General features: G+C 36.7%; 1 protein-coding gene across 6 annotated transcripts in view; it reads right to left on the bottom strand.

Annotated features, from left to right (window-relative positions):
- Positions 1-27,638, bottom strand: part of LOC128660571 (triple functional domain protein) — a 763,036-nt gene that overhangs the window by 378,198 nt on the left and 357,200 nt on the right. For all 6 annotated transcript variants that reach the window (XM_053714497.1, XM_053714496.1, XM_053714493.1 and 3 more), the window contains exons 8-9: positions 18,474-18,605; positions 15,505-15,735 (exon numbers count right to left, since the gene is read on the bottom strand). In XM_053714497.1, coding sequence (XP_053570472.1) covers positions 15,505-15,735; positions 18,474-18,605 — 363 coding nt within the window. The remainder of the gene's footprint in view (positions 1-15,504; positions 15,736-18,473; positions 18,606-27,638) is intronic.

A 27,638-nucleotide genomic window follows, 5' to 3' on the forward strand; every position in this document is an offset into this window, starting at 1 on the left:
ACAAGTGTCTATATAAGTATTATTACCATGTATCACAGGAAAATATAAACTAAAGGTTATACCAATATAGCTCTACAGGTGCAGAATTATTAGGCAAATGAGTATTTTGACCACATCATCCTCTTTATGCATGTTGTCTTACTCCAAGCTGTATAGGCTCGAAAGCCTACTACCAATTAAGCATATTAGGTGATATGCATCTCTGTAATGAGAAGGGGTGTGGTCTAATGACATCAACACCCTATATCAGGGGTGCATAATTATTAGGCAACTTCCTTTCCTTTGGCAAAATGGGTCAAAAGAAGGACTTGACAGGCTCAGAAAAGTCAAAAATAGTGAGATATCTTGCAGAGGGATGCAGCACTCTTAAAATTGCAAAGCTTCTGAAGCGTGATCATCGAACAATCAAGCGTTTCATTCAAAATAGTCAACAGGGTCGCAAGAAGCGTGTGGAAAAACCAAGGCGCAAAATAACTGCCCATGAACTGAGAAAAGTCAAGCGTGCAGCTGCCAAGATGCCACTTGCCACCAGTTTGGCCATATTTCAGAGCTGCAACATCACTGGAGTGCCCAAAAGCACAAGGTGTGCAATACTCAGAGACATGGCCAAGGTAAGAAAGGCTGAAAGACGACCACCACTGAACAAGACACACAAGCTGAAACGTCAAGACTGGGCCAAGAAATATCTCAAGATTTTTCTAAGGTTTTATGGACTGATGAAATGAGAGTGAGTCTTGATGGGCCAGATGGATTGGCCCGTGGCTGGATTGGTAAAGGGCAGAGAACTCCAGTCCGACTCAGACGCCAGCAAGGTGGAGGTGGAGTACTGGTTTGGGCTGGTATCATCAAAGATGAGCTTGTGGGGCCTTTTCGGGTTGAGGATGGAGTCAAGCTCAACTCCCATTCCTACTGCCAGTTTCTGGAAGACACCTTCTTCAAGCAGTGGTACAGGAAGAAGTCTGCATCCTTCAAGAAAAACATGATTTTCATGCAGGACAATGCTCCATCACACGCGTCCAAGTACTCCACAGCGTGGCTGGCAAGAAAGGGTATAAAAGAAGAAAATCTAATGACATGGCCTCCTTGTTCACCTGATCTGAACTCCATTGAGAACCTGTGGTCCATCATCAAATGTGAGATTTACAAGGAGGGAAAACAGTACACCTCTCTGAACAGTGTCTGGGAGGCTGTGGTTGCTGCTGCACGCAATGTTGATGGTGAACAGATCAAAACACTGACAGAATCCATGGATGGCAGGCTTTTGAGTGTCCTTGCAAAGAAAGGTGGCTATATTGGTCACTGATTTGTTTTGTTTTTGAATGTCAGAAATGTATATTTGTGAATGTTGAGATGTTATATTGGTTTCACTGGTAAAAATAAATAATTGAAATGGGTATATATTTGTTTTTTGTTAAGTTGCCTAATAATTATGCACAGTAATAGTCACCTGCACACACAGATATCCCCCTAAAATAGCTATAACTAAAAACAAACTAAAAACTACTTCCAAAACTATTCAGCTTTGATATTAATGAGTTTTTTGGGTTCATTGAGAACATGGTTGTTGTTCAATAATAAAATTAATCCTCAAAAATACAACTTGCCTAATAATTCTGCACTCCCTGTATATGTATAATAGAAACACAGATTATCAAAAAATATATATGTAAACAAATGTTTATTTGAAATAAAACAAATGAATATTCAAATGACAAGTTGTGGCCACAACTAAATTAAAAGATATGTAAAAGTAAAATATTGCCTAAATAAAATTACGCTAGTGAGAACGTATGGTTTAGCTATTCATAAAACAATCCTAAGGATTAACTCACGTTAAGAATATAAAGTGTAAAGTGCAATGTGATAAACCTCTGTGATTGCAGAGATAAAAACAACAAGAATCAATATATGTCAGCTTCTAATAGGAGCATCAAATAATAGGTCAAGAAATGTTTGTGCATGATTTTCACTCTTATTGATAAAAAGTCCTTATGATAAGGATTTCCTTATGAGGTGATATAAAAAGTTCATAAAGTTCCGTTCTGGATGTAGTATAGGTGTGCAGGATGGTTCCCTGTTATGTGCACTGTGTTTAGCTCCGTGGATAATTGTGAGTGATTTACTGATAAAACAGTACAGTTCTGAAGAAAAACCTTGCAGGCAAAACTACTGAACAATCAGTGTCGATGTAAACTTCCTGCTGTTCTGCCGTTCTAGATATAATATAGGTGTGCAGGATGATTCCCCGTTACTGTGTGTAGCTCCGTGAAAAAATGGTGAGTAATTTTCTTAATAAAACAGTACAGTTCTGAAGAAAAACCTTTGCAGGCAGAATTACTGAAAGTTCAGTGGAATTTTTCAGCTGTTAGACAGGCTTACCTGGCTGTGCACCCCGGCCAGCGTGGATGTTTATGCGTGGCGGAAGTACTCACAGCTGCTTCACTGTCTGTTACAGCGCACAATCCTTTAGTTAGCCGCTTGGCTTATACGTTGACAGAAGAGACAGTGGTCTCCTTGATCCTCCTAGATTCTATCGATAGATGGGTAACAAATAGAGATTTGAACAACTCCACAGCTTCCTTTCTACGCGTTTCAGCACAGTGCATGCCTTTATCAAGATATTTTCTGTGGAGTAAGGATGTGCCTTTTAAATGGTTCTCACAACCCGTATGTAAGACCCATATGTAGGTAATGGGTCCTAGAGGTAATATGCTTTAACAATTTTTACTGACTGTGGACATACTATCAAAAAAAGTAGCTAATTGCGGAGGATACAAAGTAGAGGGAAAAAGTTACATATAAAATGAACATACCTAGCATATAATGTGAATTATGTTATTTTACCTTAGGAGAATAATTATCTCGATGTATTATACATATAGGTATATTTGGTGATACATATCCAATAAAAACTTATAAATGGAAAAATGACTCTTTCAATAATTGAGAGCTCAAAAATGGATATTAGAATTGATATGATTTATAAAAATGTACATAAAAATGTATTAGTGCTTGGAACATTGGAAATTAATTCATATAAAAAATTGATTCGTAAAAAATAATTAATTCATTAAAAAAATATATCAGGAAATTTGAAAATAGATATAAAAAATGAAAGATGGGTGTAAAATTGGGATCTTAGGGAAATATATAAAAAAAGGATATAAAAAAATATATAAAAAAATATATAAAAAAGGAACTAGATATATATAAAGGAACTGTTCATTGAATGAATATAGATTACTCGTTAAAAATAGGCGAATAAAATTTATAGGAAGGGGTTAAGATCTAATTCCGCATTAAGCCCTTAAGATCTTAACCCCTTCCTATAAATTTTATTCGAATATTTTTAACGAGTAATCTATATTCATTCAATGAACAGTTCCTTTATATATATCTAGTTCCTTTTTTATATATTTTTTTATATATTTTTATATATTTTTTATATCCTTTTTTTTTTTATATATTTCCCTAAGATCCCAATTTTACACCCATCTTTAATTTTTTATATCTATTTTCAAATTTCCCGATATATTTTTTTATATGAAGTAATTATTTTTTACGAATCAATTTTTTATATGAATTAATTTCCAATGTTCCAAGCACTAATGCATTTTTATAAATCATATCAATTCTAATATCGTTTTTGAGCTCTCAATTATTGAAAGAGTAATTTTTCCATTTATAAGTTTTTATTGGATATATATCACCAAATATACCTATATGTATAATACATCGAGATAATTATTTTCCTAAGGTAAAATAACGTAATTCACATTATATGCTAGGTATGTTCATTTTATATGTAACTTTTTCCCTCTACTTTGTATCCTCTGCAATTAGCTACTTTTTTTGATAGTATTTCCACAGTCAGTAAAAATCGTTAAAGCATATTACCTCTAGGACGCATTACCTACATACGGGTCTTACATACGGGTTGTGAGAACCATTTAAAAGGCACATCCTTACTCCACAGAAAATATCTTGATAAAGGCACGCACTGTGCTGAAACGCGTAGAAAGGAAGCTGTGGAGTTGTTCAAATCTCTATTTGTTACCCATCTATCGATAGAATCCAGGGAGATCCAGGAGGATCTAGGAGGATCAAGGAGACCGCTGTCTCTTCTCTCAACGGATAAGCCAAGCGGCTAACTAAAGGATTGAGCGCTGTAACAGACAGTGAAGCAGCTGTGAGTACTTCCGCCACGCATAAACATCCACGCTGGCCGGGGAGCACAGCCAGGTAAGCCTGTCTAATAGCTGAAAAATTCCACTGAACTTTCAGTAATTCTGCCTGCAAAGGTTTTTCTTCAGAACTGTACTGTTTTATTAAGAAAATTACTCACCATTTTTTCACGGAGCTACACACAATAACGGGGAATCATCCTGCACACCTATATTATATCTAGAACGGCAGAACAGCAGGAAGTTTACATTGACACTGATTGTTCAGTAGTTTTGCCTGCAAGGTTTTTCTTCAGAACTGTACTGTTTTATCAGTAAATCACTCACAATTATCCACGGAGCTAAACACAGTGCACATAACAGGGAACCATCCTGCACACCTATACTACATCCAGAACGGAACTTTATGAACTTTTTATATCACCTCATAAGGAAATCCTTATCATAAGGACTTTTTATCAATAAGAGTGAAAATCACGCACAAACATTTCTTGACCTATTATTTGATGCTCCTATTAGAAGCTGACATATATTGATTCTTGTTGTTTTTATCTCTGCAATCACAGAGGTTTATCACATTGCACTTTACACTTTATATTGTTAAAGTGAGTTAATCCTTAGGATTGTTTTATGAATAGCTAAACCATACGTTCTCACTAGCGTAATTTTATTTAGGCAATATTTTATCTTTACATATCTTTTAATTTAGTTGTGGCCACAACTTGTCATTTGAATATTCATTTGTTTTATTTCAAATAAATATTTGTTTACATATATATTTTTTGATAATCTGTGTTTCTATTATACATATAGAGCTATATTGGTATAACCTTTAGTTTATATTTTCCTGTGATACATGGTAATAATACTTATATAGACACTTGTTATTAACAAGTTAATTCCCTCAGCTGTCTAACTAGCGCCGCTCATAAAACCATATCTATTTAAACCCTTGATTCCTCGATACAAAAAGGAGCCTCACTAAGACCCTTGTCAACGCTGATTGCTTGTGGAGCTGTTAAAATGAGTCGGAATGGTTTCGCAGAGAGACTCTCCCTGCATCTCCGGACACTAAATTCACTCATGCTCTCACTGAGAGGCTGACAGGACTACTTAAAACTCCAGTCCCATGCCGAAGAGTACTACCCTCCATAAGAGACTATCGAAAACTTCTGACACTTCTCTGTTAACCTCCTGGAATGAAAGGCACAGAATGACTGGGCGATGAGGGAAGTGGGGGATGTGTTTAAGCCTTGGTTGGGGTGTCTTTGCCTCCTCCTGGTGGCCAGGTTCTGAATTTCCCAAAAGTAATGAATGCAGCTGTGGACTCTTTCCAGTTATGAGAATCTGTCCATATTTGCTTAAAAGGATTTCTAATATTATTTATAAAATATTTTACCAGGAAGGATACATTGAGATTTCTCTTGATTTCAAGTATGTCCTGGGTCCACAAAACATTGCATTTCTAATGTAGATTTATTACAAGTTTAAAAAACTGGAAGGCATCTTAAAACAAATATTTAAAGAGATTGTATTCAATAATGAAAATACCTTTAAAGGGACATTAAACACTAAATAAAAGCTAGATAAAATTATGAATTCAAAGAAAAAATAGACAGAGTAACATGTAGATGCATTTTTCTAAAGTTTCATTAGCTGTTTAATATTTACTAAAGTGTAAAGTTTTAGTGTCTATAAAATAATGGGAGCTGCCATGTTGTAACTTAGGTTACCTTCTTCTATGCTGTGGCCAATTAGGGACAGTTATAAATAGGTCACTACAGTGTGCAGCCAATGGTTGTATGGAATATAACAATGTTCTCTACTAACAGGAAGTGAAAAGCTCACGATTTCAGACTGGAATTACAGGACAAGTGATAAAATAAATAATTAAAGTATATTGCAGATTATATATACAAATATAAAAACGTGTAGAGATAGGTGCACTCCCACTAACAAGCTTCATATGCCAGGGTGCTAAGAGTAGTAGATAGAGCTGAAGGACGAAGCACTCTCTGGTCTTATCAAGTGTACAACACAATTTTATTTACAGTGACGTTTCGGGGTGTTCACCCCTTCATCAGACCAATGATGAAGGGGTGAACACCCCGAAACGTCACTGTAAATTAAATTGTGTTGTACACTTGATAAGACCAGAGAGTGCTTCGTCCTTCAGCTATAAATAAATATCTATAAATGTGCATAAGTGTATTTCAACTTGAATTAGAGGAATTTCTGCAATATACTTCCATTATCAAAAATGTGTCTAATAAAAGTTATTACTGTTTTCAGCGGCATACGCACATATCCTGTGGGGCCGTGCACCAGTATTTAAACATGACACCTTTTCAGAGAGTCAGCAGTGACTTATATGATACAAATTAAGGGGTAGATTTAACAAGTGTCGGGCCGAGCATACACTGTAGGCATTTAACATTGCACAAGCATCTCTTGTGAAATGCTTGTGCAATGCCACCCCCCAGCAGGGGGTGTCAATCATCCGGATTGTATCTCATTTGGATGACTGCAGTCTGCCACCTAAAAGGTGGCAGAGAAGGTAAGGAGCAGTGTTTTTATGACCACTACTTCTTAACTTATGTTTCAGGCGAGCCTGAAACTTCGGGCGTAGAAAGCAGCATCCGCTGCTTGTTAACTCTACCCATAAGTCTACAGAAGCAATAGACACCATCCCTAGATCTCTGAGCATGCATGTTTTTTTAATGCTGGTGCACCGTTTCCCACAGGATATGCGAGTATGCAGCTGAAAACCAGTAATAACCTCTACTAGAATGCTTATATTTAGAAGGCTGTCCAGTAAAATCTTCACAAAAATACTAGTCTATAATCGTTAGCTAAATGTAAAAAAAACTCATAAAGCTAAACAAATATTACAAATATGGAGCAGAAAGGAATGAGGAGCAATCAAAAGGGACAAATCACTTCTGTTTATGTGTGTTACTGTCAGCCAAAGGGGTATAATTATTGATTTGTATGTAACTGGCAGCCAAGGGTTAAAATGACTGCTTAGTTGTGAAAGATATATGTTGTGGGGGCTAAGATAGACATTTTGGAGGCAATGTGTGACTTCCATTTACCATTGTGTGCCGTCACTAACAGTATTCTTGTATTGTGGAGGACAGCTGGCAACAATAATCTTAAATAAATAAGTTTATATGGTATAGGCAAAAAGCAATCTAATAAAAAAAAATCTTCTTGCATGAATACTATAATGAGATGATATTGCTATGGTTCAAAATTAAATATACCATCTCAATGCTGGTGGTGTGGGGGGTTCAGCAGAAGTATTAAATATTTGGCATAATAAATAAAAAGAGACTCCCATAAATAAATAAATAAATACACAGAGAAACAAAAGATTTAAATAATTCAAATATTGTTAAACAAAATTCACTTTACTTGGTTTATACTCCCTTTACTGACATTAAAAAAAGCAATTTATTTTAAACAGTTTGATGAAAGTTATGATCAGTTTACAGAATTTTTAGAGAAAAAGAATGAATAAGGGACACTGTACACTAGATTTTTCTTTGCATACATGTTTTGTAGATGATCCATTTATATAGCCCATTTGTGAGTGTTTTTTTGTAACAATGTATAGTTTTGCTTATTTTTAAACAACATTGTGCTGATTTTCATTCTCCTAACCAAGTCTACAGACTCCTGCTTGCTCCTGTTTGTGTAATGAGTCTTTTCATATTCAGGGGAGGGGGGAGGATTTGCTCTTCCTGCTTTCAATGGGTGTCCCAGCCTAACTTCATCAACAAACTAGGAGCTTCTAGGTAAGTTTTTAAAAGGTTTTATACTGGATTTTTATATCAGTATCTGTGTATATTCTTCTTTAAAGTATGTTCTATGGCATGCAGTTATATGAAAATTGGTGCATACTGTCCCTTTAAAGACGAGCTCAAACAAAATTAATAGTATAGGAAAAAGAGATGAGAACTACTTTACTGTTCCAGAGATAAAAAAAAAATGCAAGTGGAAAATTGCATTTTTTATTTAGGGACAAGGGAAGTAATAAAGGAATAAAATTAGGGTCATGCTTGCCAAGTAATAATTTTAATGATGCAGAGAGCAGGAAGAGGGTTTGGACTTGACCACTATTTAGTAATTAAAAATAATGGCTGTTACTGAAATCAATTACACTGGAAAAAAAATAATAATAAAAGTCAGTATCTTCCAACAGATTTTGATTATTACTCTGTTATTTAAGTGTACTGCAATACTACATTGTTAACCAAATTTCAAATTGTCTGAAATAATAATTCCCAAGTCCTTTTCCTCTTTTGTAACGGTCAGAAAGGTGTCACAGAGTCTTTAATTAATCTTTTTAATGTTTCTTTCTTTTATGGATAATTTTGCACTTTGTGATGAAGAACTTTAGATCCCAATCATTTGTCCAATCCTCCAGGTTTTGCTATCACTTATTTGACCCATCTGCCCTAGAAAATCTACTTTATCACAAATGTTCGTATCAACTGCAAACAGATATACCCCCTCCTCAGTAGCCCTTTCCTGATATCACTGCTAAACAAAACACTCCCCTGAACTGACCGCTGAGGAACACCATTGATAACTGCCCCCCCCCCCACCTCTGCTGAACACAATCCATTTATTAAGACACTCTGCCTTCCCTTCTACGACTTCACAATTTTTTAGTTAAGACCAAGGAAGTACAGTTTATAATTTAGTTGGTTGTTTGCTGAAATCTAGACATGCTACATCTACTGCTCTACCCTGGTCTAACACTTTAAAGGGACACTAAAGTCAAAATTAAACTTTCATGATTGAGATAGCGCGCACAATTTTAAACAACATTCCGATTCATTTTCATTATCTAAATGTACACAATCTTTTTATATGCACATTTACTGAGCCCCATTTATCAAGGGGTCAGAGCGCCGCCAGCTGCAGGTTCGCATAAGCAATCTTGCACCCAAGATTTAAGAAGCAGCGGTCATCAGACCTCTGCTTCTTAAACCACTTAAACCACCTGTTATGAGAACTCAATCACCCCAGACTTTTCCGATCGCGAAGATTGATGGCACATGCTCGTGCGTGATTGGCTACAGCTAGTTTGCAATGGTAAATGCGGGTCTTTCTGAAGCACCAGCTCGTAATGAGCATGTGCAAGAATTCACAGACTATACATATATGAAAGTTGTGATTGGCTGATGGCTTTCACATGATGCATTGGGAAGGAAAATTTAGTAGTCCTATTAATAGTAAAAGTAGTCAATTAGATTAGGCTGACATTATTTTCCTGAATGAAACCCGTGGTGATTTTGCTCATCTAAATAGTTGCCCTTTAAGCCATTATTCATTACTTTAAGAGTTTCCATTAATTTTTCTACCACTTAAATTAAAGGGACAATAAGGGGCAAAGTCAAAATTAAATTTTCAGATAGAATATGCAGTATTGTATCCTTTTGTTGAAGAGCATACCTAGGTAGTCTCAGAAGCAGCAAAGCACTGCTGGGAGCCAGCTGGTAATTGCTGTTCCTGAACCTACTCTCCAACAAAGGATATGATGAGAATAAAGAAAAACAGAATTTATGCTTACCTGATAAATTACTTTCTCTTGCGGTGTATCCAGTCCACGGATTCATCCTTACTTGTGGGATATTCTCATTCCCTACAGGAAGTGGCAAAGAGAATACACAGCAGAGCTGTCCATATAGCTCCCCCTCTGGCTCCGCCCCCCCCAGTCATTCGACCGACGGTTAGGAGAAAAAGGAGAAACCATAGAGTGCAGTGGTGACTGTAGTTTAAACAATAAATTTGAACCTGACTTAATTGCCAGGGCAGGCATGGACTGGATACACCGCAAGAGAAAGTAATTTATCAGGTAAGCATAAATTCTGTTTTCTCTTGCAAGGTGTATCCAGTCCACGGATTCATCCTTACTTGTGGGATACCAATACCAAAGCTTTAGGACACGGATGAAGGGAGGGAACAAGACAGGTAACCTAAACGGAAGGCACCACTGCTTGCAAAACCTTTCTCCCAAAATAGCCCCCGAAGAAGCAAAAGTATCGAATTTGTAAAATTTGGCAAAAGTATGCAGTGAAGACCAAGTCGCTGCCTTACAAATCTGTTCAACAGAAGCCTCGTTCTTGAAGGCCCAAGTGGAAGCCACAACTCTGGTGGAATGAGCTGTAATTCGTTCAGGAGGCTGCTGCCCAGCAGTCTCATATGCCAATCAGATGATGCTTTTCAACCAGTAGGAAAGAGAGGTAGCCGTCGCTTTTTTACCTCTCCTCTTACCAGAATAGACAACAAACAAAGATGATGTTTGTCTGAAATCCTTAGTTGCTTGTAAATAGAATTTCAAAGCACGAACCACATCAAGATTGTGCAAAAGCCGTTCCTTCTTAGAAGCTGGATTAGGACACAAGGAAGGAACAATGATTTCCTGGTTAATGTTCTTATTAGAAACAACTTTAGGAAGAAAACCAGGTTTTGTACGCAAAACTACCTTATCTGCATGGAACACCAGATAGGGTGAATTACACTGCAAAGCAGACAATTCTGAAACTCTTCGAGCAGAAGATATAGCTACCAAAAACAAAACTTTCCAAGATAATAACTTAATATCTATGGAATGTAAAGGTTCAAACAGAACCCCTTGAAGAACTGAAAGAACTAAATTTAGACTCCATGGAGGAGCCACAGATTTATAGACAGGCTTGATTCTGACTAACGCCTGTACAAACGCTTGAACATCTGGTACTTCTGCCAGACGCTTGTGTAAAAGGATCGACAAAGCGGATATCTGCCCCTTTAAGGAACTAGCTAATAAACCTTTCTCCAATCCTTCTTGGAGAAAAGACAATATTCTTGGAATCCTAATTTTACTCCACAAGTAACCCTTGGATTCACACCAACAAAGATATTTTCGCCATATCTTATGGTAAATTTTCCTGGTGACAGGTTTTCTAGCTTGGATCAGAGTATCTATGACTGATTCAGAGAACCCACGCTTAGATAGGATTAAGCGTTCAATCTCCAAGCAGTCAGCTGCAGAGAAACTAGATTTGGATGCTTGAATGGACCCTGTATTAGAAGATCCTGCCTCAATGGCAGTGTCCATGGCGGGACAGATGACATGTCCACTAGGTCTGCATACCAAGTCCTGCGTGGCCACGCAGGCGCTATCAGAATTACCGAGGCCTTCTCCTGTTTGATTCTGGCTATCAGCCGAGGGAGAAGGGGAAACGGTGGAAAGACATAGGCCAGATTGAAGGACCAAGGAGCTACTAGAGCATCTATCAATGCCGCCTTGGGATCCCTGGACCTGGAACCGTAAAGGGGAAGTTTGGTGTTCTGACGGGACGCCATCAGATCCAACTCTGGAATGCCCCAAAACAGTCAGCTGAGCAAATACCTCCGGATGGAGTTCCCACTCCCCAGGGTGAAAAGTCTGACGACTTAGGAAATCCGCTTCCCAGTTGTCTACTCCTGGGATGTGAATTGCAGATAGGTGGCAAGAGTGATCCTCTGCCCACCTGATTATCTTTGTTCCTCCCTGATGATTGATGTATGCTACAGTCGTGATTGAATATCGCTCTCAGTTCCAAGATGTTTATCGGGAGAAGAGACTCTTCCCGAGACCATAGGCCCTGAGCTTTCAGGGAGCCCCAGACCGCGCCCCAGCCTAACAGACTTGTGTCGGTCGTTACGATGATCCACTCCGGTCTGCGGAAGCACATTCCCTGAGACATGTGATCCTGAGACAACCACCAGAGAAGAGAATCTCTGGTTTCCTGGTCCAGTTGGATTTGAGAAGACAAATCTGCATAATCCCCATTCCACTGTTTGAGCATGCACAATTGTAGTGGCCTGAGAGGAATTCGAGCAAAAGGGACTACGTCCATTGCTGCTACCATTAATCCGATTACCTCCATGCACTGAGCTACAGATGGCAGAAGAATGGAATGAAAAGCTCGGCAAGTGCTTAGAAGCTTTAACCTTCTGACCTCCGTCAGAAATATTTTCATTTGTACCGAGTCTATTAATGTTCCCAGGAAGGGAACCCTTGTGAGCGGGGACAGAGAACTTTTTTTGGTGTTCACCTTCCACCCGTGAGACCTTAGAAAGGCCAGAACAATCTCCGTATGAGCCTTGGCTCTGAGAAAAGACGACGCCTGTATTAAGATGTCGTCCAGATAGGGTGCTACTGCAATGCCCCGCGGTCTTAGCACCGCTAAAAGGGACACTAGCACCTTTGTGAAAATTCTTGGAGCGGTGGCCAACCCGAAGGGAAGGGCCACGAACTGGTAATGCTTGTCCAGAAAAGCGAACCTTAGGAACTGATGGTGATCTTTGTGGATAGGAATATGAAGGTACGCATCCTTTAGATCCACGGTAGTCATATATTGACCTTCCTGGATCATCGGTAAGATTGTCCGAATGGTCTCAATCTTGAAGGATGGAACTCTGAGGAATTTGTTTAGAATTTTTAGATCCAGGATTGGTCTGAAAGTTCCTTCCTTTTTGGGAACCACAAACAGGTTTGAGTAAAAACCCAGTCCTTGTTCTGTAATTGGGACTGGATATATCACTCCCATCTTGAGTAGATCTTCTATACAGCGTAAGAACGCCTCTTTCTTTGTCTGGTCTGTAGACAGACGAGAAATGTGGAACCTTCCCCTTGGAGTAGAGTCCCTGAATTCCAGAAGATATCCCTGAGCAACTATCTCTAATGCCCAGGGATCGGGAACATCTCTTGAGGATCTTTGAACACACAACTGTCTTCAATTGGTATGGTTGTGCACTTGGCTAGTGTTGAAACTGCCCCTTCTACCTTAGGGACCGTCTGCCAGTAATGGGGAACATTTTCTTAAAGATAGGAGGGGGAACAAAGGGTACACCTGGTCGACACATGGGGAGAGGAAGGTGGGCTATCCTCATTACCTTCTGTTAAAGAATCATCTTGGGATACATTTATAAGTGAAACATTGTGATCTTTAAAATGCTTAGATACATTAGCACACTTAAAACACAAATGTAAAGGGGGATCCACCATGGCTACTAAACACATAGAGCAACATCTATCTGTAGGCTCAGACATGTTAAACAGACTTAGACAGCACTCAAATACTGAAAAATACAATTTGAGAAAAAACGGTACTGTGCCTTTAAATAATAAAAAGCGCACACTTTTTTACTAAATCACAAAAAATTATCCAATCTTTCTGAAATTTTGACCACACTATCTTAATGCTTTGGAATGATTGCACAGTACATTTCAAGACAATTAACCCCTTAATGCCCGAACCGGAGCAACCTAAAGCTGACAACCGGTTAGCAAACTACAGCACCACAGCAATCTGCTGTGGCCATACCTTGCCCCTGGGGATTAATTTGATGGAAATAAGCCTCTATGAAGTCCTCAAGTATTCTTTGGACCCTCCACGTGAAGCTGCATGAAGCTGTCTGTAATACGAACTGCGCAACTGAGGCGCGAAATTTAGGCCCTCTCCCTCTCCACTCCGGAGTTGTGGGGCCTTGCAAACCCTCAATAGGTGTCTAAAATTCTGCCATGTGGAATAAAAACCCCTCAAAAGTAATAAAAACTTGTACAATCATCATATTTTCAGTATAAAATAATCGATTGCCCTTTAACAGTGTCCACCAGTCTTTTAGCCCTGTTAATTAAGCCTTCCTTCTATACTGAGTCTCAGAATATGGCTTACCTTCCCCACATGGGGATTCTTGTCAGTCTTCTAGCATTACTAAGTCTTGACTAGAAAAAGATGACTGAACATACCTTGTAGCAGTTAAGCCTGCAAACTGTTCCCCCCCAACTGAAGTTTTCTGGTACTCCTCAGTCCTGCGTGGGAACAGCAGTGGATTTTAGTTACAACATGCTAAAATCATTTTCCTCTCAGCAGAATTCTTCTTCACTTTCTGCTAGAGAGTAAATAGTACAAACCGGCACTATTTAAAAATAACAAACTTTTGATTGAAGATATAAAAACTACAAATCTAACACCACATTCACTTTACCCTCCCGTGGAGATGCTACTTGTTAGAGCGGCAAAGAGAATGACTGGGGGGCGGAGCCAGAGGGGGAGCTATATGGACAGCTCTGCTGTGTGTTCTCTTTGCCACTTCCTGTAGGGAATGAGAATATCCCACAAGTAAGGATGAATCCGTGGACTGGATACACCTTGCAAGAGAAAAAAGCGATAATAGAAGGGAGTTGGAAAGTGGTTTAAACGGCATGCCTTATCTGTATCATTAAAGTTCAATTGTAATTACCAGAGTCTTCCCTACTGCCCCTTGAATGGAGAAGTACTACATTAGCTATTCTCCAATCATCCAGAACAGCTCCTGTTATTAGTGACTGATTAAATAGATCAGGTAACATGGCAACTAGCACAGATCGAAGGTTCTTTAAAACCCTTGGATGAAAATTATATGAACACAGAATTTTACTATTTAATAATGCCAATAAATTCTCACCCTCTATAAAAAGATTATCACTAAGTCCATTTCAATTTTAACGGCATCTCTTAATGTAGCCGTTAAATCTTGTGAAGACACAACAAATGTAATCACTGAGATAGTTTGCAATTTGCTAATCTCCTTTCACCATATTGGCTTAGTGTTTCTTTTACAGAGATGCATAATACAGTGTGCACTCAACTGTTCTTGTGCTCTCATAATAGGAGTTTGCCCTGTTAAAGAGTTGCTTACTCTAGACCAGTGAAGGCCCTGTCGTGCAATTTTCAAAGTTTGAAACAAAATCTGTCTTTATGTATTCTGCCCTGAAGTAAAAGTTTACCGCTTTTTATTGTATTCGAAAGTGTGATCCTGAAATTTGTATTGCACCCCACTGCACTGTGAGTTTGTAGTTCATAAGACCCATTTTTCCCAGATGTGAAATCATTCTCTCTATATGTTGATGCTTGAGCAGCAGCGTTCGCACTTCATCTCCTATTTTTACCCTACTCATAACAAGGTAATAAGATTCTACTTGCGCTTTCCAATCATCTTTCAAACAATCATCATTACTATACTAAATATGCATTTCATTGGCCAAACTTTATCCTCCCATCTCCCTCCTTATAAATCTATCTTCATTTGCACAATGATGCCTGCTTGATTTTGCATCTATGACTTATTTACAGTAACAGCATAATATCAAAGAGGTCACGATAGCATCGCTAAAATATTTTCTGCTGACTGTCTTAGCAGCTCTAATTAAAGTACTTTTAAAAAGTTATAGCTAAATGAAATCCTAGAGGCCCTGCAATCCATTATCAATATCTTAGTTATGAATGATGCTTACCTGCTGAACATCCTGTTGAAAAACGCATAGCTGTAGCCGTTGATGCAAGCGGACTTTTCGATGCTGCCAAATATTTTCCAGTTGGCGTTGATGGTGCAGCACTTCATGAATAGCATCTAAAACATGGTGGACTGCCTTTGAGTAGTTGGCAGAAGCTGTCAATGAGTCTGAACTACCAGGAGTTAAGGGTCTTTGAAGTTTGTCTAGCAGTGCTTTTCCATCCTGACTCACCTGTGGTAAACAAAATTACATTCATCATTGTATATTAAAGTGAAAGTACATTTTCACAAACAGTATTAATGTATTACTTAATTCACATATTACCAATATATAAACATATATAGTCGCTAACACAATCTTTTTACATTCATTTTATCATTTTGGAAATTTTAATGTTTGATCGTTCATAACGTCTTGTAGGTTTCCTCCGCCTCCTCACTAGTTTCCTGGTTTTAGTTGGGTTTCCTTGTTGAGGTCAATGCACATGCGTGTCTCATGAACATGCTTCTATGCAGGGTGTAAATTCAATGAGAGACGCATGCACAATTGAAGGTGGGGGCGTAGAGTGAATATTTTCAGACGCCACTGGGGGACCAATAAAATTTGTTATAGCGATATTCGTCATCGCACAAGACATTTATTTTTTGGAGGCGGGCAGAGGAACAGTGATATAGTGTTGCGGCTTGTAAGGTAAAATAACGTAACAAATATAGAAAATTTAAAAAATTCATAAATTAAACAACATATTTTAAGATGTATTTTTTGTTGCAGCATTTAGGTTGTGGATAGTTTACTTTCACTTTAAGAATAATAAATCAACACTGCATATGAATAACCTGAGAAAGTCCTTATTGATTTGTACACAGAGTAAGGGTCACTTACCTCCACACACATCCAAAGTACAACAGACTGTGCAACACTTTTGCACTTCAAAATATGTTTTGATTTAGATTATACCATTATTGTCTGAATAAAAACATATTTTGAAGTGCAAAAGCACTGTGGCTGTTGAACTTTATAGATGTATAAGTGTTGAATTAATATTTGTAAAAAAAAAAAAAAAATTACCAATCCGTAATTTCTCAAAAAACTAATCAATATTCAATGCTACATTTCTTTTAGTATCTTTCATAAGTTCTGCACTTCATAGAACAACCATATCTTATAGATCCGTGTTCTCCCCAGGACTTTTATAGCGGGTGCACCACCCGGCTGATTTTACTGACCATCCTTCTAAAATTTAAGCCAATACTAAGCTAAAATTAGACCGTTTCAAAATGTTTGATTTTTAGCGCACAAATTATTATTAAATACATCTATGTTAAATTATGCAATGAATTTGTGCTTTGGATAGCTGAAAATGATATATTAGAAAATATTATACTACCCCCACCTGGTACTTCATAATGCCACTCGGCAGGCAACATTTTCTGTGGAGAACACTGTATTTACTAAGTTATTGCTTGGGCCATATAATTGCACCTACACCCTTCCCATGGCGACTTTGCACTCTCTCTATTAGTAGCATCAATCTCTGCGACACATACTTTCATATGTCATTTCATATGTACAACAATAGTTTCTGCCACCATTTGGCTCAAGCATTATAGAACCTACTAAATTGTATTTAAAATGCATTAAAGGGTCATCAAACTTATTTTCTCTAAATGTACAGTAAATACTAAAGTGCAAACGAACAGCATGCAATTGTGTCCCATTAGGTTTAGCCATAAATTAGTTTGTGCACTGCTCTAAGCAATCACTTAGTAGCTGATGGAAACTTAGGTTACAGAACTAGACTCTAGTATCCCTAGGAATAAGTAATTATTACTACAGCAAAATTAAGCAAAGTACATAACAAATATATATAGCAATGTTTAATTAATGTATAGGGAATTCAATTTTGCATTTAATGTCCCTTTAAAATATAAAAGCTTGCTTTTTTTTTTTTTTTTTTAAACATCAACAATGATTTTCCCTGTCTTACTTTTGCGCGTCGCATTCACTGCACTAAAAACCAGACGTCTGCAGAGATCTTTTTAGTTATTCTCTATTCAGTTGAAGGCTCGTCAACAGGATTTACATAGAGAATTAAAGGGGCATTCTAATATAATAATAATAAAAAAAGCTCTATGAAGTTTAACAAATTCCTTTTTTTTTTTTTTACCATGAGTTTCTTGAAAACAGTAAACACTCAGTCAAAAGTGCACTCAAGGAAACCCCATTTTATTTTTAAACTTAAATGTTCCTTTCAATTTTGTATTATTAAGCAGTATCACAGTACAACATATGCACACTGTTTTATATTTGCCTCAAATAATTATGAGGTATGATATAAGCACAAATAGGTACACATTAGGAATCTCACAGCTCTGTCACAGTGTCCCAGGGGGAGTCTCCAAGGATCCAAGTCTTATCGGACCAGCTGGACAACCCCAAAGCGTGGTGTAGATTCACAGTGTCCCATAGAAGATAGCAATAGGTAAAACCCTTTCCAGTGTGTATCGCCACAAACCAACTCACAGCCGCTCAGTGAAGTTCAGCCGCGTTCATTTGTCATTGCTACAATAGTTTTAACTCCTCTACTACGCTCTTAGAGGAGTGTGCGCCCCTGTTCCCTCTTTTTTTCTCTCTCTCCTATTTCAGCTTTATCTGGTCTCCAGTACCGTGTACTCAAGGGGCTGCAACTACTCTGCATTTTCAGATTCTTCAAGGGATACCATCATATTGAACGGTTATACACCTTCATCCTTCATAATATCCTTTTAACATTTTTTTATTTGTGTTAATTTTTTATTTGTTAAAATACAATATTTTTTATGTTCTTTATTGTTATATAGGGCGCTCCTCATTTTGTATTTTCATGTTTTAGATTTGTGACTCAATTTTCTTATGCTACATTTAAAACCATGTATTTCCTATAACCATTGATCTTAATTTAACATAGAGAAGCATAGTAAGAGCCATACCTCTGAGTAAGCCAAGGTGATGTGTTCATAAATTCCTTGATGGTGGTGAATTGCATCTTCTAGATCCTGCAGTTCTGAAGGAAGCTCTACTTCACCACAAGCTTTACACCACGAATCAACATTGCTCATGTACTAGGATTAGAAATGAGGGGAAAAAAAAAGTTAAATACAGGTTGACAGATAAAAAGGATTACTAATTATAATCATTTATAAAAAGAATTGGCTTTCATGACCCTTTAATGGGAGAGTAAATTTAAATTAAACTAATAGTTTTAAAAGTGCATGCAATTTCAAGAAAATTTTCGAATATACTTCTATTATCAAATTTGCTTTGTTCTCTTGTTATCCTTTGGTAGGCTCACAGGAGCTTGTCTTTAGCGCTATGACAGCCATATTTGTACCAATGTTTGTAGCACTACTATAAAATCTTGCAACCACTATTGTCATAAGAGACATGATGAAACTGCAGAACCAAATTTAGATCCCATTAAGAATAGGTCTTTTATATCCAGTAATCTTATAGAGTTAAATATTAAGATAATACAAAGATGGTACCTCACCCCAGTTAGGATTAATACATTGTTTCCCTCAGCATCTCACATGTGTTGGAGGTGCGGAAAGGAGACGGGGTCTATGAATCATATATGGAGGACATGTTCGTTGATATCTCCGATTTGGTCTTCCATAGTTAAAGCAACAAATATAATGACGGAATTGAACTTACTTTCAGATCCTCGCATCTGGTTACTTAATATTTTACCCAACAAACTCCCAACACATAAGAAAAAAATTATTTTTATTGCTAGCAATAGTTTTAAAAAATTGATTGCAAAAAATTGGAAATCTCAATACATCCCGAACATGGCCACTTTGTACTCTCAATTTCAATTTATACTATCTCTTGAAGAATACGCGTACATGAAAACTGGTAGGAACTACACTTTTTTACAAATGAAGGTTATGTGGGAATCATTTATTTCTAATATTTAATCTATGGTCGGATGGATGGTAGTGAGATGGGACCGATTGTAATTGTGCTGGATTTGTTGGTTGCCTGTGTTCTTGTTGTAGCGGTTGAGGACCAGTTCATAAAGGTATGGCATTGGGACATTGCAGGGATAATTTGCAGAACACTGTTATTTTATGTTGTATTGTTTATTGCTTAGTTATATCAAAAACTGTACAAGTTTCTGTATTTTCTGAATGTCTATATTTTTTCAATCTGTAATGTGATATGGAAGCTTTAATAAAAAATATTTAAGCAAACAAAAAAAAAGAATAGGTCTTTTATTTCCAGCACATGAAAAAATGTCAAAAAATCAGGATAAAAATAAAAACACTGAAAAATAACTAAAAGTTTAGAAAATTAAACATTTATGGATCTAATGCACTAGTAAAAACAACCTCAGTCGAACTTCAAAAAAGCTACACAGAGAAGGTCTTAAACTTTGATACCAGAGGTAAATAGGAAAGTTTTTTGTTTTTTAATTGGATGCTTAAAAGGGACATGAAACCCAAAATATTTCATTCATTATTCAGATAGAGAATACACTTTTAAACAACAATCCAATTTATTTCTATTATTTAATTTTCTTCATTCTTCAGATATCCTTTGTAGAAGAAATAGCAATGCACATGGGTGAGCAATCACACGAGGCATCAATGTGCAACTACCAATCAGCAGCTACTGAGCTTATTTAGATATGCTTTTTCAACAAAGGATATCAAGAGAATGAAGCAAATTAAATAAATGTAAATTGGAAAATTGTTTAAAATTGCATACTCTTTCTAAATCATGAAATAAAGAAATTTGTTTGTTTTGTTTTTTTGCTAAAGGAATGCACCCTAAAAAAAGCCCATATTTCTTTGCTATCTGGGGACCTATATCTGAAAACTAAACTCTATTTGTGAAAACCCCTTTTCTTTCATGTAATTGGTAAGAGTCCATGAGCTAGTGATGTATGGGATATACATTCCTATCAGGAGGGGGCAAACTTTCCCAAACCTCAAAATGCCTATAAATACACCTCCCACCACACCCACAATTTAGTTTTACAAACTTTGCCTCCTATGGCGGTGGTTAAGTTTGTGTTTAATTTTTATGATTTTCTTCTATGATAAGCGCTTCTAAGCATTCTGGAGCCCAATTCCTCTTAGAGTACAGTGTTTGTCAGAGGGATGTGAAGAGAGTATCGCCTATTGAATTTATGATTTCCCTCGCGGGAAATCTTTTCAAGGGTTATCGGTCGTAGGGATTCATCTCCTACCTGCCTTTTCAGATTGACAATATACTCTTATACCAATACCTCTGCTGATAGTTTTCAGTACTGGTTTGGCTATCTGTGGATGGGTGTCTTTCGGTTAGTATGTATAATTATTTAAGACACTCTCAGCTATAGTTTGGGGCTTTATGTATTAATATAAAGTTTTAAATATATCTATTTTACTTATATTTGCTATGAGTCAGGTATTTGTTTATTTCCATTTTGCAGTCTTAGTTTCAGTATAGGGATCATATTTGGGAAGTTTATTTAAACATTTTTTTCTTACCTGGGGTTTTCAGTCTTTCTAATTTGACCTGTTTTTCAATTTTTTTTGGCGGGCAAATCTAGGCTCGTGAGGACGCAAAATGCTCTTATTTATTGTGTCATTCTTGGCGCGAATTTTTTTTGGTGCAAATTTCGTCTTCTCCTGCGTCTTTGTTGACGCTAGTTGTTTTTGTACAAAGTTGCATTTGTTATGACGCGAGTTGCGTCATTTTCTGGTGTTGGTTTTGCGGCAAAAATTTGTTTACCTTTTGCGTAATGTGTCATTCTTGGCGCCAAAATTTAGTTATTTTACCCCTCTCCATCTATTGCTTGCTGGTTTCATGATTTTTGAAAGCTATTATGCCTGCTTTTTTATTTTATTTTTTTAATTTAAAAAAAAAAAAAAATACTGTCTGTTTTTTTCCTATCTACTGAAACTGTTACATTGTGGACATTAAATGTTTTGCCTAATGTTATTTTTCTTTTTCTGTGACATTTTGCGAGATGTCTCATTCTGATCCTGACTCTGATGTTACTGTAGAAACTATGATGCCCTGAAACACAATTCTTCAAAGTTAAGTGTGTTTTTTTCATTATTCAGCTGTTATTTTCTTCAGCTCAATTATGTGGCTTTTATTTTTCATGTTTCTATATGTACAATGACATTTACTGTTTTTATTTACTCAGTTCATGTACTTGATTTCATCTGCAAATATCATATGGTTTTTATCATAAAGGTTATGACTGCTATTATGCCTTTAAAGAGACAGTCTAGGCCAAAATAAACTTTCATGATTCAGATAGAGCATGTCATTTTAAACAATTTTCCAATTTACTTTTATCACCAGTTTTGCTTTGTTCTCTTGGTATTCTTAGTTGAAAGCTTAACCTAGGAGGTTCATATGCTAATTTCTTAAGACCTTGAAGCCCACCTCTTTCAGATTGCATTTTAACAGTTTTTCACCACTAGAGGGTGTTAGTTCACGTATTTCATATAGATAACACTGTGCTCATGCACGAGAAGTTATCTGGGAGCCAGCAATGATTGGCTAGACTGCAAGTCTGTCAAAAGAACTGAAAAAAGGGGCAGTTTGCAGAGGCTTAGATACAAGATAATCACAGAGGTTAAAAGTATATTATTATAACTGTGTTGGTTATGCAAAACTGGGAAATGGGTAAGAAAGGGATTAACTATCTTTTAAAACAATAAAAATTCTGGTGTAGACTGTCCCTTTAAGTAAAAGTACAAGGTCTTTTCAAAATTATTAAAATGTTATTAATCTTGTTCTGACCTACAGCATACTTAAGTTTATTCTACTGATGAAGGTTTCTTTGGCTCAAAGGATCCTGTATCAGTCAGTTTGTTAAAAATTCTCATTTTTCATTTGAACATTTTTTGTTCTTTGTTAAGGAAATTTTGTTATTTTAGCTTTTAGGAGTCTAGTCCTCCTATTATCTATGTTATTAATCCTTTTCAAATCTGGATTTTAAGATTTTAATTTGCTCTTGAGGTTTTTTTCTATTCAATATACTATCTGTAATATATTCTAGAGAATGGTTTATCCTGATTCCCTCTTGGGACTGTACTACTATTTCTATGGAAATTGGAACTAATTTTTAGGATTCTTTAGAGTTTGAATATAACCTTAGTAGAGCATATTCACATACTGTTTATATTTTTAGCTCAGCTTTATCTGTGGCTGACATTACTGTTCTCTCATTCTTTGTTGAACAGTTAGCATAAGCAGTTTTAGATTCTCAAGTATATAACTATGTTCATTTACTTCAGATGTATTCATTTAATTATGTTTACTATATCTATTATTATGGTTTCAAATATATTTTATTATCTTTATCTTGTTAGGATAATAATTTGTTTGATTTCTATTATCTCCACTATTTCTGGAGGTTTAGAGTTTTTTCTGCCCTACTTTTATTCCGGTGATGTAGATCAGTTGGTGAATGTCCTAACTACAAACGCTTGTTCTAGATCCAAGGGTCATAGATTGATATCCTGGCAGGATTAATACAGCCCTTTGGCCTTTTTAAAGTCAATTTATTGTGTACCTTTTATTTGGGTAATAATAACTTTTAAATTTAAATTTAAATTCAGCTGCTGATTTAGTTAACTTCGGGTGCAAGCACTGAAAAAGCGTTTTTTGTATCCTTCTGGGGGAAAAACGCTATATAATTACTAGTTATTAAGACTACATGAAGGTGCAGTTCTCAAACCAGTCCTTCTGGTGGGGAGCAGATTAAATTGTCTTTGGAAATCCAATCTATATTATTTCTAGGGTTTTAAATAGATTTTTTTTTTTTTTAATGAGACCTTCTATGGGAAGATTCTTTCTTTCTTAGTACACTCTGTGGATTTTTTTTTAAGGAGTAATTATAACAGTTCTTTAGCAGGAACAGGGTTTGGGTTTCTTTTCAATTCTATTCTTTGCCCCAAAGAAGAAGAGTTTATTCAGTCCAATCTTTGATCTGAAGACGTTATTTTGTTTTGTAAGAGTCTCAACTTTCAAGTTGGTGACTTTTGTTCAGCAAGGTCATTTCATGTCCACACAATTTTACAGAACGTTTATCCTCATATTTTATTTTATTTTATTCAGACCACTTTTGGTTTCTGAGATTCTCGTTCTAGGTAAGCTTTACCAATTTGTTGCTTTTCCTTTTGGTCTAGTGACAGCCTTATGAATCTTTTCAAAGGTTCTTGGTGCCCTTCTTTCTGTATTCAGACAGTAGGGTATTGTGGTGCTTCCTTATTTGGATGGTATCTTGGTATTAGCTTAAACTTTTATTTTATTAGAATCTCTCATTAATCAACTAGTTTTGTTTCTTCAAGACTTGGTTAGAGGATTTAATCTACCTAAGAGTTTTGTGATTCCTTAGACAAGGGTCACTTTTTTTGAGGTTTCTAGATGGATTCAGTGTCATGACTTTGTATTTATTGGACAAGAGTCAATTGTATTTGGTGTTAGCCTGTCTAAACTTACAGTCTAGAACATTCCTTTCAGTGGCTATGTGCATGGAAGTTTTAGGTCTCATAACTGCAGAATCGGACATGGTTCCTTTTGCTCATTTTTAATCTAAGACCTCTTTAGCTTTGCATACTGAATCAATAGTGCAGGGATTGTTATCAGATATCACAGTTGATATTTTTAATTCCAACACAACTCTCTCTGATTTGGTGATTCGATTATCTTTTTTCAGGGGGGCTACTTTTGTTCGTCCTTCCTGGATTGTATTCTTAATGGATGCAAGTCTTACGGTCTCTGACAGCACAAGGGGTTTGGAAACTTCAAGAGGCGAGGTTACCAATCAATATTTTAGAGCTCCGTGCTATTTGCAGAGCTCTTTCAGGCTTGGCCTTTTTTAGGAGAGAACTTTTCATTTTGCTTTAAGACAGACAATATCACAACTGTGGCATATGTCAATCATCAAATGGGGACTCACAGTTCCTTAGCATTTAAAGAAGAATTTTGAATACGTTCTTAGGTGGAATTCATCTCCTGTCTAATTTCTATGATTCATATCTCAGCTTTAGACATTTGGGAGGTGGGTTATCTCAGCCGTCAGACTTTACATCTGGGAGAGTGGTATCTCTATACACATGTGTTTTCTCAGGTACCTTTTCAGGTCCAGGGATCCTCAGGTGGAGATGGTGAATGCATTAGCAGTGTCTCGGTTTTGCAACCTGACTACATCTTTCTGCCTCTGTTTTTTTCTTCCAAGGCTGTTCTCCAAAATCATATTGGGACAGTCTCATGTGTTTCTGATAGCATCAGCATGGTCTCACAGGTTTGGTATGTGGATCTTGTTCAGATGTCTAGTTGCCATTCTTGGCAGCTTTGGCTTTGGCCAGCTCTCTTGCTTCAAGGGCCATTTTTCCATCGGGATCTCAAATTACTAATTTGAAGGTATGGACATTGATTAGTGTTTAGTCAAAGAGGTTTTTCTGACTTTTATCACCATGTTGCAGACTTATAAGTCTGTTTCAAGGAACATGTATTATCAGGTTTGGAAAACCTTTATTTCATGGTGTTCTCATAAATTCTCTTGGCATTCTTTTAGAATTCCTAGGATTTTACAGTTTCTTCAGGATGGTTTGGGTAAAGTTTGTCTGCAAATTTTTTGAAGGGACAAATCTCTGTTCTTTCCGTTTTATTTCTTAGAAAGATTGCTTAACTTCCTGATATTCACTGTTTTGCTCAGGCTTTGGTTTGTATCAAGCCCGTTATTTTATTAATTTCTCCTTTTTGGAGTCTTAATTTGGTTTAAGGATTTTACAGGCTCTTTCTTTTGAGCCTATATTTTCTTTGAATATTATCTACTTTCTTGGAAAGTATTGTTTCTTTTGGTAATCTCTTCTGCTAGAAGAGTTTCTGATTTATCAGCTCTCTCTTCTGTGTCTCGTTATCTGATTTTTCATCTAGATAAGTTGTAAATTGACTTCTTTTCCTAAGGTTGTGAATTTGAACAACATTGGTAGAGAAATTGTTGTTCCTTCTCTGTGTCCTAATCGTAAAGAATTCTTTGAGAGTACTTTACATTCTTTGATGTGGTAAGAGTTTTGTAATTCTATATCAAGGTTACTAGGATTCCAGAAGACTTCTAGTCTATTTGTTGTTTTTCTGGTCCCAGAAAGTTAGAAGCCTCTGCCATTGCTTTGGCATCCTGGTTAAAGTTTTTGTTTTTCAAGGCATATTTGGAGGCAGGGCAGGCTCCTCCTCAAAGATTTACAGCTCATTCTACTAAGTTCAGTTGCCATTTCTTGGGCTTTTTCAGAATGAAGCTTCGGATTATCAATTTGCAAAGCAGTAATTTGGTCTTCTTTGCTTACTTTTATTGTTTTTACCATTTTGATGCATCTGCTTCTTCTGAAGCAGTCTTTGGTAGAAAAGTTCTTCAGGCAGCTGTCTCAGTTTGATTCTACTGTTTTTGATTTAAGTTTTTTTAAGAAAATTATTGTGTGGATTTAATTTCTCAGAGGAAATAGCTGTTGTTATTTTATCTTTCCCTGTCTAGTGACTCTTCTGTGGACTTCCACATCTTGGGTATTTTTATCCCATACGTCACTAGCTCATGGACTCTTGCCAACTACATGAAAGAAAACATAATTTATGTAAGAACTTACCTGATAAATTAATTTCTTTCATATTGGTAAGAGTCCATGAGGCCCACCCTTTTTATGGTGGTTATGTGTTTTTTTTTTTATAAAAGCACAATTATATTTCCAGTTCCTCTTTTTGTATGCTTTTTACTCCTTCTGTTATCACCTCACTACTTGGCTATTTGTTAAAACTGAGTTGTGGGTGTGGTGGGAGGTGTATTTATAGGCATTTTGAGGTTTTGGAAACTTTGCCCCCTCCTGGTAGGAATGTATATCCCATATGTCACTAGCTAATGGACTCTTGCCAATATGAAAGAAATTAATTTATCAGGTAAGTTCTTACATAAATTATGTTTTTCTGGGAAATTACCAAAAAAACATCTTTGTGCAGATACTACTCTTATAATAAATTTTCATATGAAATATGACAGCTGAGTTAAAAATACATTGAATTTGAATTGCAGCGCTGCGGAATCTATTGGCGCTGTCAGCCGTAAAGGACCAGCTCAGGATTCAACCCAACTGCTAGCGTGAAAAGTAAAAAACACACACTAGCACACTGAGAAATATCCTGGACGTGACCCACTCAGGATTGAAGAAAACAAATGTCCTTTTAAGAAGATAAATAAACTAAGAGAAATTCCTTTAGCAAGTAATAAAGCAAATGTCCCTTTAAGCAGGTTAGTAAATAAACAAGGATTCCTTTTAGCAGGTTTGGATAAGCAAGTGTCCCTTTAAGCAGGTTTAGTAAACAAACTGAGATTCCTTTTGGCAGGTTTGGATAAAGTAAATGTCCCTTTAAGCAGGTTAGTAAATAAACAAAGATTCCTTTTAGCAGGTTTGGATAAAGCAAATGTCCCTTTAAGCAGATTAGTAAGTAAACAAAGATTCCTTTTAGCAGGTTTGGATAAAGCAAATGTCCCTTTAAGCAGGTTTAGTAAACAAACTGAGGTTCCTTTTTGCAGGTTTGGATAAAGTAAATGTCCCTTTAAGCAGGTTAGCAAACAAACAGAGATTCCTTTTATCAGGTTTGAATAAAGCAAATGTTCCTTTAAGCAGGTTAATGAACAAATAGTAATATCTTCCTCTTATTAGATTTGAATAAAGCAAATGTCCCTTTATGATGATTATCAAACAAACAGATATTCCCTTTAGCAGGTTTAGATAAAGCAAATGTCCTTGTATGCAGGTAGTAAACAAACATAAAATCCTTATTAGCAGGTTTAGACAAACTGGCAGAGAATATTCAGGCAAGGATTCAGGCAAGGAGACAAAAGAATTACTCACTTACAGGTCCGGTCCGGGAGATAGAAAAGAGAAAACAAACGGGCGCCAATTCAGATCTCCCGCCGAGATTTGAAGGCAGGGAGACTCTGACGTCAGGAGGAGAGCCAGATACCGCGTCACGTTGCTAGGCAACGTGACGTGATAGAGAGGGGATCTGTGAGCCGCGGCGACACGGCAATGAGCAGATCCAATTCATGACAGCACCCCCCTCTCAAGGACCCCTCCGGGGGACAGGAC

Source organism: Bombina bombina, chromosome 5 (genome assembly GCF_027579735.1).
Source record: "Bombina bombina isolate aBomBom1 chromosome 5, aBomBom1.pri, whole genome shotgun sequence".
In the NCBI taxonomy this organism is placed as follows: domain Eukaryota; kingdom Metazoa; phylum Chordata; class Amphibia; order Anura; family Bombinatoridae; genus Bombina; species Bombina bombina.